This window comes from Carlito syrichta, unplaced genomic scaffold (genome assembly GCF_000164805.1).
Source record: "Carlito syrichta isolate Samal-C Ts95f unplaced genomic scaffold, Tarsius_syrichta-2.0.1 Scaffold305193, whole genome shotgun sequence".
NCBI classification, from domain to species: domain Eukaryota; kingdom Metazoa; phylum Chordata; class Mammalia; order Primates; family Tarsiidae; genus Carlito; species Carlito syrichta.
In genome coordinates, this window is record NW_007249289.1 from 402,416 (window position 1) to 419,189 (window position 16,774).

The 16,774-nt window shown below is 42.1% G+C and overlaps 1 protein-coding gene across 1 annotated transcript in view; it reads right to left on the reverse strand.

Moving 5' to 3' along the window:
• PDCD10 (programmed cell death 10) overlaps window positions 1–16,774 on the reverse strand; it is a 39,667-nt gene that overhangs the window by 2,690 nt on the left and 20,203 nt on the right. Inside the window, exons 3-7 of the mRNA XM_008061289.1 lie at window positions 14,914–14,967; window positions 9,052–9,169; window positions 7,634–7,760; window positions 1,082–1,160; window positions 472–554 (exon numbers count right to left, since the gene is read on the reverse strand). Of these exons, the coding sequence (XP_008059480.1) occupies window positions 472–554; window positions 1,082–1,160; window positions 7,634–7,760; window positions 9,052–9,169; window positions 14,914–14,967 (461 nt within the window). The remainder of the gene's footprint in view (window positions 1–471; window positions 555–1,081; window positions 1,161–7,633; window positions 7,761–9,051; window positions 9,170–14,913; window positions 14,968–16,774) is intronic.

The window sequence follows — 16,774 nt, forward strand, 5'->3', positions numbered from 1 at the left end:
TGATGTGACCGTGAGGCACCGCTGCAGGGGTGGCTGAGCAGGCAAGGAAGCTAAAAGTGCGGTCACAGTTTTAAACGGCCAAGAAGAAGTCGAGAGAAGACTACTGTGCGAAGGGCAAAAGCTACACACGTCTCCCACTCCGGTCTCCGTGAGCCAAGTTTCCCCAAGGCACGGCCACTCCCGCTGTTCCCGGCTGTCTGGCTGCTTCCACGCTGCCACGGCGGACAGCGGAGACAGGCCCGTGCCGGCTAAACCGCGCGCCAGCTGGCCTTTCCCAGACAGCCTGTGATTCCCGCTCTAGAACAGAGCGATGGCTAGCTTAGCGACCCTTCGCTTCCCGTCTTAACGGTCCGCCCTCAATACTGGTTGCCTCAAGTGTAACAACAGAGTAAAAGGGCCAATTCACATGGTCTTAAATTAACCCCACAATCCACTTAATTTTCAGGGAAAAGGAAAAAGGACAGCACTTACTTGCCATCTTTAAAATACGTTTTCAGAGTATCACTGAAACTTTTGGAGTACTTTACAAATTCTTTCTTTTGGTGTTCAAGTGCCTATAGACATGAAATATAAGAAAAAAATACTAAGAGAAATCATACAAAAGTCAAAATCAGGAACAAGAGATTACACGAACATGGGGTGCACTTTACACTACAGATGAGCATTTACTTAAACCCATAAAATCAAGGATAAACCCAGCCAGGCTCGGTGGCTCAGCCTGTAATCCTGCGCCTTTGGGAGGCTGAGGTGAGTGGATTGCCTGAGCCCGCGGGTTCGAGACCCGCCTGGGCAGGTGAGACCTCATCTCTACAATAAATCAAAAAATCAGCTGGGCTTGGTAGCGCACGCCTGTAATTCTGGCTACTTGGAAGGCTGAGGCAGAAGGATCTCCGGAGCCCAGCAGGTCGAGGCTGCGGTGGCCGGGAGCGGCCACTGCACTCCAGTCTGGGCGACAGAGTGAGACTCCAACTCAAAAAAAAAAAGGATAAACCCAATGCAAAATGACACAGAATTATTCAATAAACAACTGGGTGTACACCACCATCTAGGGTAGCAACCAGCAAGACCCCACTGAACTTACCCTGCGGTTCTGGTACTGATACTTCTTGAAGACATTATTCACGGTATCAAGAAGTTCTTTTATTGCACTAGCTATATCCCTGTTGAGAAAGAAAAGGAATCTTTAAAATCAGCTGCACTGGAAAGAAATGTACTAACCCTTCATGCACACTGCCAGGACCAGCCTCAGCCAGTTGGCTGGGATGGGCGGGCCATGGTCCTCCCGTACCCTGCCTCCCCAGCACTGCTGTCCGCCGCCGCCGCCTAACACCAGCGTCCCCAGGTCCACCAGGTCCCCAGGTCTCCCTGGGCAGGCCTCTCACTCGCTCCTATAAAAGGCAGACACACCCATACCCATCTATCTTTTTCCATTTTATGTTTTCCTATTCTCTGGCTGACATAGCTGAATTCAAGCTATCATATTCTCCATTTTTGTTATTTGAGCAATTGCAATTTGTTACTGAGCCATTTTATTAAATGCTGCATCACACAGAGCTCACTTCTGTATTTAACAACATTGCCGGCTCGGTACCTAGTGGTTTTAATGTTTAATACAAAGTAAGAGGAATCCCCCTCCTCTTCTTAAACACCTTTACCCTTCACCTAGCCACCGAATGTTCTCCTCTTCCAAGCCTTGCCCGTCAGCTGCTCTTCCCTTAGGAAAACATATTTAAATTACTGGAGACATACTATCAGACTACGCTTCTTCTGCCTCCACTGTTCCAGCAATCATCCTGTGACGATATAGAATCAACACCTCTCTCTCCTTTCTAAAGAGAGAAGAAGAAATCAGTAATTGTCCCCAAGTTGACTATTCTTCCAAGTCATGTCCCGTTTTTCCTAAACTTTCCCTGTCTTGTATCTATGCCCCTTTGAATTTCTAGTCTAACTTCATAGCATCTTTTGGTCTCAATTCTGCATTTTCCAGTCTCCCCACATTCTCCAAGGTAAGTCACTTTTTCACATTCATTCTCTTAGATGTTACAGAAAACCACAAAAACTCCTGTCCAAATGCAGCGCAAGTGGGAACACAGGAATTGATAAGACTTCATCGACACCATCCTCAATATAACACTCATTCCTAACTTTTTAATTGCAAATGTCTCATTTCATCCCTAAAACATTTCAGCATTACTATTTCAAGGAAAAAGAAAAACTCAGTGTCTAGCTCTCTGTGTACATGTGTGTGTTTCCCAGGGTATTTTCCAGTAAATTATCATGAGGAAATTCTAAGAAGCGAAGGCACATATGATTTTGATATTAAAAAGTATTTCAGGCTGGGCTCGGTGGCTCAGCCTGTAATCCCAGCACTTTGGCAGGCCAAGGCGAGTGGATTGCCTGAGCCTAGGGGTTCGAGACCCACCCAGGCAAATTGGTGAGACCTCATCTCTACAATAAATAAAAAATTAGCCAGGCATGGTAGCGCACGCCTGTAGTTCCGGCTACTTGGAAGGCTGAGGTGGAAGGATCGCCAGAGCCCAGCAGGTCGAGGCTGCGGTGGCCAGGACTGTGCCACTGCACCCCAGTCTAGGCGACAGAGTGATACTCCAACTCAAAAAAAAAAAAATGTATTTCAGACTATTCTGAAGTAGTCATGACATTTTAATTAAATATTTCAGTAAATACTTATCACCTCCCGTTTGTCAAACATTGACTGACTGGCACTGGGCTGAAATGTGAAACATTCAGGTAGGACGACAAGTTTCACAGAAGTGTTATCCATCTTTTTTGCCTCTAGCTCAGTAACAGCAGTTTCAAGTTCGTCACTGTTCCTTCCATGTAGGTTTGAAAAAGCTGCACCCTTCTGTACTGTTGTCATGGACATAAATCTTCCATTGTTTGAGAAAATGGTGTCACAGGACCATCCTATTATCTGAGAAATTACAATTTCAACAAACAAAAGACGTCAGATCTCTAAAGTACAAGATTCTCCAAATATACCCACAGTGGAGTTAATCAAAATAAAATATGATGGAGCAAATTATATAGTGATCAGACGGCTATTTATGCAGTCTCACTTTGGGGTACATTTTAGTACCCTGCTAAAAGGAGAATACAAATGTGTGTTCAGGACTAGCCATCAAGATGAACATATGTTCCACATGCAATGACATGGGCTGCATTCTACAGGTCAAGAGTAGATGTGAAAAAGGTGCTTAACTCACCTAAGGAGGAGAGAGACAAGAGGGGAGGCTTGCGGGATCCTCCCCCAGACCTGCTGATAAATACCGGAAATCCGTGTGGAGCTCAAAAGTGGGGGTGGGGGCAGGGGGGTCCGAGGGGGGGCCGCCACCACACCTCCCGGGAGCTTCTGTTCAAGAGTCAGGTCTGAAAACCAGGGCTGTTTGGAAAGCTGGCACTAAGGCTGGAAGCCTCGTCAGCACAGAGCTTTATAAAGAACTCTCCCGACCCCCGTGTATTCCTAGTCCTGGCCTTCTGTTTGGGCTTTAGGCAAAAGACTGCTAAAGACCTACTAAGTTGTAGAAAAATGCTCTCTAAAAAACCCACATCAATGTATGTCAAATATTATGTCATTCATATGTACACTGGATAGTATCTTCACTTGTGACACCAAGGAGGCTGAACTGTATTAGTAACTGCTGAGAGTCTGTTTCCAACAAGAGAAAATACCAGTTCAAAAAAATACTACAATTAGCCAGAACTGAGGGTACAGTAACTGCCATGTAATGAACACAGTGTGGAGCTGATGACTTCTGTGACGAGGAACAGACAGTACAGGTAGAACGGGAAGGAGCTCAGCCATTTGTGGCTATTTAGCCAGGCGACTTGTGGGAAACACACGCTGAACGACGAAGGCATCAGACTAAATGCATAAACACCTATCCTAGCCAAAAACTACACGGAAAAGCAGTGCTGCTAGATCGTGCCACCTGAATCTGTATGACATGTTTGTGCAAACCCTCTGAAGAAGGAAATCCTGTGCTATGTTCTGAGTTTGGTTTACACTGGACAACTCTGAAGAATCTATTCTGAAGCCATCATGAAAACTGACTCAAAATAAATGCTGACGAATTTTAGCCTGGATATGCAAATACAGATTATAAAGAGTAAAGAGACGGGAGCATGGCTTTTAGATCCGTTAAATCACGCGTCTCCACAAAGCACTCTTTAATTCGGATGTATCAAACTTAAAAAAACCTGCAAACTAAATTCACTAAATATTCACATAAACTCAAATGTCAAGCAAAAATATGTGTTAATCCAGAGGACTTTTAAATATTTGTTTGCCGGCTCATGCTTCTTAACCAACTCCGTGGCGAGAAGAACAGACCCTCACCCACAGCACTGGCAAGTGCTGCTAGCGTGGGCACATCCCTTCTCGAGTCTCACAGCTCAGCGCCCTCACTTCAGAGGCGGAAACTAGAAAGACAGCAGCTCAGCGACCTACACCCGAGGTCACACAGCCTAAGTGTCAGCATGCAGATTCCACCCTCGCGCTGCTCATCCATTCAGAATTACCTCAGTGGTTAATACCATCAGGAATCTTCACTACTTTAATACGCCTACAGCACGGGTACAGGACTGTGGCCTGTTAGGAACCGGGCCCCACAGTAGGAAGGGAGCAGTGGGCAAGCAAGTGAAGCTTCGTCTGTATTTGCGGCCCTCCCCATCGCTCACATGACAGCCTGAGCTCTGCCTCCAGTCAGGTCAACCCTGAAATGCCTGCATCCACTTCCAACATCCTATCTTTGTGAAGCAGGGTTTCCTGCAGTGACAGCAATCAAAACGAGATCACGGAGTGGACTGGGCATAAGCCACACACTTCAGGTGTCAGTGTCTCCCATCACCTCAGATGAGACCGTCCAGTTGCAGGAAAACAAATTCAGGACTCCCACTGGTTTTGCATTATGCTGAGTTGTATATTTCATTATATGTTACAATGTACTAATGATAGAAATAAAGCATACAATAACTTTAATGTGCTTGAATCATCCCGAAACTACCTCCCTGCCCATGGTCCATGGAAAAGTTGTCCTCCACGAAACCGGCCCCTGATGCCAAACAGATTGGGGATGGCTGCCCTATAGCACCGCCTAAAGAACTTGGTCTAACAGGTCTCTGGAATATGCTTTCTGAAAAATGCTGCTAAATACTTGGATGAAGACAATAACTACCTTAAATAGAAGCAAGGATTTTAAAGAGAAGCAGTAATTGCACAATATGTTGTGCCTGCAGGATAAGCCATTTTCTATTTTGGTACCATTTTATCTATTAACGTGCCAAAAAGTTAACAGTGGTAGCATCACATATCAAAACACACCAGTACGTATCACAGTGATACAAATAATCTTACCCATCCATGCTGTCCATCCATGGCTGAATGTTAGTCTTCGAAATCACATACCTATCAACCAACTTGCCAGGGCAAATTACCCCTCCTAAACTGGTTAGGAGAAACACTTCCATTACTGTTACTCTTAGTCCAACGGTGCAGAACACACTCTAGAAATCAGAACTAGAACACTACCGCTCCCCCACATACAAAGCAAGTCCTCGGCCGGCGATGATGGACCAGACTCCTGGCTCAACGTCTTCATGGCGGAATGGTAACTGCTAATGCCGCGGTTTTAAACGGTGTCTCCCCAGAGTCACAGAGGGGTTAGCAGAGACAGCTCGGACTCGCAGGGACGGGGCTCCCAGAGTGACGGGACCAGGGCTCCAGGCCCGCTCTCACCTGCGCTTCATCCCCAGTGCTGCTCTCTCTCCCACACGCTGGTGCTGCCAAGTGCCTGCCATCACCCGTCTTTCAAATAGCAGAAATGCATCTTTCAGTCACCAATGTGATCACATTGTGAATCGATGAGTGGGAAGCAGCAGGGAACTCCTGGTGTCAGACTTCCTGGGCTCAAATCCAGCTCCACCACTCACTAGGCTCTGTGACCTTGGGAAAGTTACTTAACTTCCTGTGCCTCAATTTCCTCATCTGTTACTAGGTTGCTGTAGTAAGTTAATATATGTAAGCAATAGCGAGCACATAGTATGCTTTGCTGCAAATATTATTTTAAATGTCAAATATAAATGTAGCGTGGCTCATCAACAAATACATGATTATCAGAGCAAATGACACTTATTTTTTAAAAACTCTAGAAATAAACGATCTAAACCACAGGGCTTGGGATCAGTAACATTTTATCCTTTTAAGGGAAAATATGTTTAACTATACAAGTTGAGGATCCCTTCTCTGAAATGCTTGGGACCAGAAATGTTTCAAATTTTTTATTTTTTCTAGGATTTTAGAATTTTTGTGCAAACATAATGAAATGTCTTGAGGATGAGACCCAGGCCTAAATCTGAAATTCACTTATGTTTCATATATACCTTATAAACACATAGCCTGGAGGTAACTTCACGCAATATTTTAAATAATTGTATGTAAAACAAAGTTTTGGCTGTGTTTTCATCCCACGAGGTCACTTTTGCCTCGTCTTGCTCTAAGTGTTTTGGATTTTGGAGCATTTAGAATTTCTGATTTTCAGATTAGGGATGTTCGACCTGAACCAGATTAAATACAGAACCCTATAAACTGTCTTCTCTCTTCACCTTTAAAAACAGTTAAAGGAAGCTGGAGCTTCCCTACAGGAGTGAAATATTCAACGAAGCCGTTTTAGTATTCCTGGTCCTCAGTTCCTACCAAAGAGGAGATCATCCTTGACAGCTGGATGGGATGCTCATCGCAAACCATTAGTTCCTGAAATGGGACATGCGCCTCCTTTATGCCACTCAAAGGCACCCAACTAGCTAAGACAGCATTTAAGTCTGTGTGAATTACAAAGAAGGTTTCCCAGGGATGAATGTGGACGTCTACTCCTAGTGAGCCTCCTCAGGCCCTTCCAAGCACCAAAGGGAACGCAGCCGCTTCCAGAAAAAGACCTGGGCTCAACCTTTCCCTTCAGTGACACCATCACCCCGTCTCTCTGTGTTCTCCATCCAGTGCGGCCGAAGAAATGACCGGTCTCCGGTGCAAACACTCTTCAAGGGGGGCTGTTTCCCCTCCAGCCCCGCCCCGTGCACAGTGCCCAGCCTCGAGGGTCTGCCCTGGGCATCCTTCTCACAGCTGTGCTCCAGTCCCTCCTGGCCCCTGTGGACGCTCCCTCGCCTGTGACCGGCATCCCAAGGCCAGGATTTGGGGACTCATGATTTGGTCAAGACTAGAAAACGCTACTCACACCTAAGAGCACGTTACTGATCCTGGTGACTTGCTCATTTCTGAAAGAAAAACAGTTTTGCTGCCTCTTACTACCAATCTCTCTATTCATTTCAATCTGACACTTACATGTTTCCATCACTTATGCAGTTCAAACGACATTCTGGTTTGCGCACACTTCATTCGCTATTGTCTTAAATTAAAACCTTTTAAAAATGCTACTGGTGTCCTAGAGCCAAATGTCACAGCTTAAAGTCGATAAAACAATTCAGCATTTAAAGATCTCAAATTAATTTATCTCAAATTAATACTTCAACACAATATTAACGCCACACCAAAATAAAACCGTCTAGAGGGTCAGTTCCTTGAAGTGCTTTCCAGAGAGAAGGCCGCAACGGCGGCACTTACTTGATGGTCTGCAGGAACCGCACCCTGTCATTGATTTCATCTGGGATCTTGCTGAGGATCTGCTTCAGCGCCCGGGCCTTCTCATTCAGGTCTTGGAATTCCGGCTCTGGTCGTTCAATCATATACTCTGATGAGACAAACATATCATAAAAAACATCACACAACTCTCTGACCCATTCACATATAAGAATTCCCAACACTGGTCAAGGCAGGGTAGGTGGGAACAGGACTGGCAGGGTACAGAGTAGATGCCTCAGCACCCGCTCAGGCCAGTGATAACAGGGCTTGTTCCATGTATAAGGGCAGACAAGAAGGGACCAAACGTTTTCAATTTGGAGTAAATGGAATCCCATAAAATCTTAAAAAACAGATGAAGAAGGGAGGTTACATCAAGTTCCTCAGTTCTCTGAAGCAACATTTCACAAGAAAACCTTAAACTAAGTAATGATATTCATAACTGATGCAAAGGCAATACTTATCTGCCAATGGCACAATGAATGCAGTAAGTTAAAACCCCTATATTGAATATATAGTGCCTTATTATACCAAAATCCCGAAAACCCTAGTAAAAGCTTCAGTACATTCTTGAAATCTCACCAAAAACCCAACACACACCCTAGCACAAATCTAGCACGAGTGTTGGGATCACAGAACATGAAGTCTGGACAGAAGAGTCAATCAGACTTGGCAGAGGCAAAACAAGCCTGCACCAGACTCCCTGTAGACTTGGAAGTACACCAACTCTCCCAGTTCATCAACACGTTATGGCCTCACAGGCTGCAAATATGCAAGTCTACAGACTGACGAGGGCTTTCTATGTACCATGGGATCAGCTAAAATGCCTACTTTTGTTCTCCCTTAATAAACACAGGAAATTTTATGCCTACATTTTTTCCAGATTAGTAGGAAAACTGCTACTAAATTTAAGTGAAGCCCATGCGTAATTTTTTTAAGTAAAAAAAATGAGAAAAGCAAAGTGAACGATTATATTGCTCTCCTAGATCTGTGCTTGAAAAAAAAGATGCTGGACTACAGTTAAAAAAAAACCTCATTACTTTCAAGCTGCTATTTGTGCAAAGTCAACACAAAATAAAATAACCACTCCACAGAGCTTATCTGTTAGTAAACTGAAACTCACTGAACATCTTATAAATGTGGGAAAAAATTAAGGCTTGCAGCATAAGCAAGCACTTTACTTCAAGAAATTAAATCTCACAAGTATAAAGAGCAAGAAGAACCATTTTTGTATTTTCCATACAGTTGTTTCCACTATCATCTGTCACCACCACCACCACCAGAAGAAGCATGAACGGGAGGGAGAAAAGAAGAGGGGAGGAAGATCCCCCAGTCAAACAAGGCAATCCAGAGGGCACGCTCTGCATCAGCTGTGAAACTAAGCACGGTCCTCTTTCCAGTACCTTCTACATCATCAGCTGCCATTCGAAGGAGGGACTCTGTGAAGTTAACTTCTACGCTCTTTTTCTCCAAAATTTTTATAATGATGTCTTGTGTGAGACCTGGATTTTCCTTTTCGGCCTATAAGAAAGAGAAAGCCAGTTTTGATATACAGATATGGCGTCAGCATTTTAAAGACAGCATTTAATTGTTTAGAGCCTTTTGAAAACTTCCTAGACTGATTCACAGGGTGGAAATCTCTGTAAAGCAGCTGTGATGACGGCATTCAACAGGTCCCCAAGTGCTTGAGCTGCAGGAACATTCCATCAAGACCATGGTTCACTTTCCATCAGAATACCTTTGCTCTTTTATCTCCTTTATTCTCTCTTGTAACTGAACTAATAATCAAGATGGAAACAAAGAGTACAGAGATGTTGGTGATCTATCAATTACTCTTCTCATTAGTTTAAATACGTTGAGGATTTTTAGTTTTAGCTAATTCATCACTCTAGTATTTTGCAGATTATTTGCATCTCATTTCACAGAATGCCAGAAAAACAAAAAGCAGGATTTCGCCTGCAAGTTTTCCCGAAGCTAATATAATCCCTTAAATATTTTCCCACACAAAAATGTTCGTGTCCCGCTTTTATTTTCACAGCAAGAACATTTCCTTCACTAGTTTCCAGAACACCCTCAATCCCTTTACCACCTTCTGAGCTTGTTTCACCAATGAGTTTGCACTGATTCTGTTACTTAAACTCCCCAGGGTGCTAAATTCTTCTAGCATTTCAACACCAAGTTTACCAGAGTTAATTTTCAGATTTCAGCTGTTCAGTAAACCCTGCATCACCCGGAAGTCTGTTTCCCGTAGGATGCCTGCCAGTTTTACTGGTTATGCTGATGGTCTCCTTTCTGTTTTGTCCTGAAATCACAGGAAGCAGAAAGACGACTGACCATCTCACTCTGAGGGCACCCGTTCTGCTTCCTGTGTGTCAAGCACACGAAACCCCTGCTCCTCTGATTCCTTCCTGACACCCAGCAGACACAGCTTTCGCCAGCTTCTCCTGCTTCTCCGTCACAACATCTCGTTTTCCATTCAGTCTTGAGTACCAAAAACTGAAAGGTTGCGGAATGAGATGAGAAGAGAAAATACACACATTCATCTCAATCCCAGGATCATTTTAACTGCTGTCAAATGCTGTTTGGGAAAATCATTTTGATAGATGATTAATAACAATAAAGAGCCTCTGACTGAATGTCAATTCTTTTATAGCTGATTTTTTTTACTTTTTCTTCAATGGATATATTTAAGCCAGAATCTACTTTTTAAAAGGAGTTGCCTTTACAAGAAAAGCTGTCCAAATACGGCTTAAAATGTGTTGCTATAGTAAAAATTTGGTGAACTATCAAAAAATTACGTTTGATGTGGTCTTTGGTAATAGCAGTTATCTTCTTCTCTAAGTAGAATTAAATCTATCCAGATAATGATGATCCTAAGGGACAGGGACACAAACATCCCTCTGGCACTAGAAGACAGAAACACTCAAGGTCTGAGAGCAAAGTTTTCATCAATGCCAAGTTGGTCTGGGACTCAGAAGGTGAACGGGAGCATTTAAGTCTCTAAGTGGTCCTGAGCTTTTCACTTCTCATGCCCTCAGCACAGAGGGATAAACCTAACAGTGATGGTTACTAGGAAGTCAGGCCCAAAAAACTTAAGAAGTTCTATGTCCTAACTGCTTGGACTTTTAAAAAAACAACATATGCAAACTGAAAACAAAAATTTTACTATATTCTTCAATGATCATGGTCACTGACCGGAGGTGTGCACCTACTGGGCACTGCACAGTCTCAAGGGGGAACTGAGGTTAGACTGGCCACTCTCATGCCCTCCTGCACACTGAGATTTTCGTGTGGAACTTGCTTTTTATCACAGCAGGGGCCAAAAGTTCAGCTTCACAAGACAGGACATCACGGAGAGCAACGTGGCTCAACCACTATGCCGACACTGCCATCCACGCCAAGCAAGGGGCTCATGTAGCACAAGTGGCTCTGGAGTGTCACGCATGCTGTGGAATGACAAATACTCTGTGGCACCGCTCTAAGTTGCTATGGCCTCCAGGGTGCTTCAGCACGAAGTCAGGGAATGGCAGTCAATCACTTCTGACTAAAGTCCTGGTTAAGCTACTTCTGATTTTACAAGCTTGAACTTACCAAAGGCCTCTGACTGACTAAACAGATAGATCTGCTCATATCTACCCTGTGAGCTTGTGAGCATGCCACCTCCATATGGCTCTAAGGATCCCCACCGCCATGTTTTCCCTCGGAATACAGCCTTGAACTCCAGGAGTGTCCCAACTCCGCAAAGAGAAAAGCATCCAAGGGCAACAGCACACACTCTTGTGGCTCAGAGGTTCTCAACCTGGGGGCAAGACAACCCTCAGAACCTCCCAGAGAGGGCAAGGGGACAGGGAGTCAAGGTTACCCTTTGAAAGAACAGGGGTCTTAACTGCTCAAGTCCACAGATACACAGTTTTTTGGGTAAATAAATAGATTAGAAATGTTTTAGAGATCTGTGATAATTTGAAAAAGCTTGAGGACAAACTGCACGGCCTAGATACATAAAAAAAATTAGGAAAGAGTTATGCATGTAATAAATGCACAAAATATATGCAGCTACTAGTCTTTTTTATGTTACCATAAAATATACACAAACCTAGTACCAGAAAGTTAAACTTTATCAACGCTTACATACAAAAGCACTTAGAGACCAGACATGGCACATTTTGCAGTCGAGGAAAATGCAAACAAATGTCAGGACGCAGCATTAAATCTTCACTACAAAATGACCTGCAGTACTTACTGTACGACTGCACTAGTTTCAGAGTCACCTCATGCTGCTCCTGCCATGAGCTCCAGCGCTGAGTGCTGCTAAGAATGCCTGATGCGTGCCCCCTCCGCGGATACCCCCAACCTCCCTGTGAGCACGCCACCTCCACATAACACTAGTCACCTCCACGTGATCTCATCACCTCCCCATGACGCCCGCCACCTCCACATGACACCTGCCAGCTCTGTGTGACACTCGCCACCGCCGCATGATGTCCGCCACCTCCCTGTGAGCTCGCCACTGCTGAGTGATGCCTGCCACCTCCACCTGGCACTTGCCAGCTCCATGTGACACTCGTCACCTCCGTGTGATGCCCACTTCCATGAGCTCACCACCTCAGCCTGGGCAGTTCTTTTTCCAGTGAGTTGCTAGCACAGTGCAAAGTAATACCTCGCTGATCTAGTGTATTTTTTTCATTGTGCTTAGTGCAATACAGTAAGCCTTGACTAGCACCATGGGACCCATATGAGTGCCACAGTGATGCTAGAAGTGCTTCCAGAAAGCACGGAAAGGCCATGACACTACGGAAGAAAGTTGAATTGCTTGACAGGTGTGTAAATCAAGGTCTGCAGCTGGGGTTGTGCCGATTCAAAACAAATGAACCCAACCCAAGACCATTGGAAAAAAAGAAAATTCACAAAGCCATCCCTGCAGCTCTCCCGGCTGCTGCAAAAACTGTGTACTTTTTGTTAAAAATGCAGCCATTTTGTGGGTACAAGATTGGTATAAGAAAGGCATACCTACAAACTCTAATGTGACTGAACAGAAAGCAAAGTCACTACATGACAACTTAAAGCAAAAGGAAGGTAAAGATCTAAAGCTGTAGAATTTAACACCAGTAACAAATAGTTTGATAATTTGAGAAAGAACTCTGGGTTAAAAGAGTCAAGGTATCAGAAAAGCAGTTAACAAGGGTCAGCAGTACATATGTTAAAAACATAATAATCAACAGTATTATTTTAACTTGGGAAAAACTATTTTAATCTTCTTTTTCTCCAAATAATGAAAAGTTTGATAAAAATTATCATTGTGAGGGGCAACCCCTTCAGGTTCCCTCCAGCAGTGGAAACTTCTCTGTCCTCTCAATAAATCCTGTTTTTTTAAAAAAAATTATTGTTGTGAACCAAGAACTGGAAGAACATAAAAGTTGTTCTGGTTGGTAAGGTTTCTTTCATCTTTCTCAAAACAGTTAAAATGGAAAAAACACAAAAAAATCTTTTATATTTTTTACACATGCTCTCTTTCAATTTCATTTGAAATTTACTAAATTAAATGTGATAATAATATATCAATGCAAATTTGTCTAATTTGTTTTCCTCCTAAGCAACTTCTACTATATCCAATTAAGAATCTGTGCTGCAGATAGTAAGATTTATCCATAGATCAAACCATATCTATCATAGTCACATAACTGCACTTCAATGTGCAATCATCAACTTATATTGTTAGGATGTTACAAGAAAAACGCTCATGAAATTTATTATCTATTTTATGAACATCATTGAAGATACATCTATTCCTTCAGACAGGATTGTCTATACAAAGACCCACTCGACAAACTTCTCCCTGATCTAGATACCAGGAAAGCTGAAAAACTGACTTTCGTCATATTGACAGTATACTGTGAAGACCACTCTTCCTTCTTCTCGCTGGCCACAAAGATGCTTAAGATAGTCACCATCCTGTCTCCCTGATGACCAAATCCACCATCCAGAACCAAACTGATACTCAAAGAAAAAAACAAAACAAAAAACTAATAATGGTGTTGCTTCATGAACTCTCCTCATTAACCCAATGATTTAGCACAATGTATTTTAATAAAGCTACTAAATATGCATATGCACACTGAATCATAGGTATGAAACACATCAAATAGCTCTACTCTAACAAATGCAATGTAAATTTCTGTGGTGATGTAAGAGATGTCTAGTGGAACCAACTGTGTTCCCTACTGAGAGTGCTGTTAATAAACTTATCTTACGTGCCATCAAAAGAAATAAGGCTGAATGGATTTAGAGTTTCAGTTCTAATTAAATCTATAAATTTATTCCATACTTAAATATTAAAATACTTTACCTGAAAAATAAGTTATTTAAGCTATTGATGGGAACACACAAATAAGTAAGAATTACAGTTTTGGGACCCTTGATAGATATCTGGGGCAGAGGGAAGGACAGAGTTCTACATTAAAGACGGTGTCTCCCGGTGCCCAGTGGAAAGTCATGAAAGCCACAAATACAAGCCGTGACGTGATTCTCAGTTTTCTCCTGGCCACATCAAAACAAGTAAAAAGAAACAGGTAAAGCCATTTTAATAGTACCTCCCAAATATTATCATTTCAACACATCACTGATATGCGGATATTTGTGACTGAGATGTTTTACTTTCTTTTTCTCATGTGACGTCTCCAAAATCAGTAGGAGTTACACCTGGGACACTTCCCAATTTGAAAGGGTCCTACTTCGGGTGCTCGACAGCAACATGTGGCCAGTGATGACCCACTGAGCAGCCCAGGTCTAAAGACAATGAACAACTTCATTTTGAGTGATTTATCTGTATATTCACAAAGTGTCCTTAATCCATAATGTTTGGAGACATTTTCCTACTCAAAAATACTGCTTTTTAATTCTTAATGTTCTGTAGGTAAACAATATAAACACCATCTTTACAAGTTATAATTTTACAAATAAGTTTTTTTAACAAGTCAAATAACAGCAAAGAATTCAGAAAACATCATCTGTAGCTAAGGAGCAAACACTCTGAGGAAGCCAGTTTTCAAAAGCACAAAGGGATGAAAAGACAACAGCCAACAAAAGGGCCTAAGTTTCAGCTCACCCTTTGGAAGGGTTCATTCAGTTCGTCCTATGCATACTAAGGCAGGCACAGGATGGCTACAAAGGTTTGCACTAAGAGAAAACAAGCTGGCAGCCACCACATGGCATTTCAATTTATAAATAATATGCACTTCAATCAACACAGTAAATTATTTGCACCTTACCTTAATGAAGGCTGCTCTCAGTGTCTGAGCTGCAGATAGATTTACTCGTTCTAGCTGCAAAAAATTTAAAATCACTATTAATATTAGTTTTCTTGAGAAAAGCACATATCCCATATTTCATTCTGTAGTAATCATATAAATAAATCTATTATGTAATCAACAAAATGTATTAATAATTATAAATCACTATCATTCTTCAATTAGACAGGCTAACTAAAACTTTCAATGGAAACTAAACAATTACGTATCAGTTCTTTTTCCTTTCTAAAAAAATAAGATATACTCTACCTAGATTTATCTGAAGTACAGACTTAAAAATGAAATAAGTCCGCACAGAAAAAAACCATTTACTTGAATTATTAAAAATATGGAGTGTTCAAGTTCAAAACTCTGTTCCCACAGCTACAGTTCCACTGGGCAAACACACAGCAAGTGTGTGTATAAAGAATATGATGATCAACACAAGGAAAAGGTTTATTATTTAGATTATTTCTATGTACCATCTTACTCTCTTTCACTCGCTTTCAATCCCTCTGCCAGGGATTAAGCCGAGATTAGTCTATTTTATTAATTAGCAAATAGTGCTGATAAAGGCTTGTTGATCCTCGCAGTGGAGGCTGTGGCTTCTGTGGATTTCAGAGGTGCTTATCTCTGTCCTCTGGCTCATCAGGATTAAGAAACAGTTATCACAAACACTGAGCCAAAAGTTCAACCCACATGCTGTCAACTTTTCTACCTAACATGTAAGATTTATCACTTCAAAAGATGAGTGTTCTTATTATACACTTTATATAATTCAGTTTTCAGTAAACCAAAGAAGGCACAGGATTGCATAAAAATAACTCCATTTGTTGGAGAGTTAAGTGCCAGGTTTAAAATAACTAGTTCCAACTAAATTCTGATTTGTTTAGTCCCTAACCATTGAGCTGGGTAACTCAATAACACTCAACTGTATGTACTTTTTATTTTGGACAATATTAATTGTTAGAAAACAATGTAATCTTTATAGATTTTTATGCAAGGAAGATGTTTCTACAAAAACCTTACAAACATACATTATGCAATAAACAGTCCTCCCTTGAGGCAATGAAAATATAAATTATGCTTTAGAAATTACACACACACACACACACACACACACACACACCCCAGGGTATCTCCAATACTTTAAATCAAGTTATTTCCCAAACTAGACAGAAATGCCAAGAATTGTATCTCCCTACGAATTATTCACCTTAAGCACCAAGCAAAAGCAAGGCAAAATCTGCCAAGGTAATTTATCTCCCCCCAAATAATGACCCATTTAGCTTAGTGTTTAACTTGACTTCTACAAATCTTATAAAAGCTAATACTGCCTTACTGCCTTAGTAGGTAAAAAGGAAGGCACAAGCAGCTTAGGAAACAAACAGCAAAATTTAACTATAGAAGCTTATAAATTAACAAAGGTATGTTTCCAAAAATAAAAAAAATTTTCTACTTCCACAAATCAATGTAATTATAATGAACACTACTAAGACTGAAACGACAACAAAGTCCATCAGATCTCAGGTTCATATGCAAGGAAGGCAGGGACGGGCAGAAAGGAGGAAGTTTCTATCCTGATAGGAACCCACTTCCTTGTTTGGCTTACACCATGTTGACCTATCTCCTTAAGTCAAAGGTCTGAGTCAGATCAGCATTACTAACTTATTCTGTGTTGCCCTGACTGGAACATGGAAGGGTCTAGGCAAGCAAAAGAGTTCAGACAAGTCTGTGAGGAGCTAGTGAGATTATCTGAGATAGATATCAACATCCCCGCATTTCCAGATAAGTTTACTATGTGGCCCTTACAAAAAAAGAGGAAGCTACAGGAAGGTCAGAC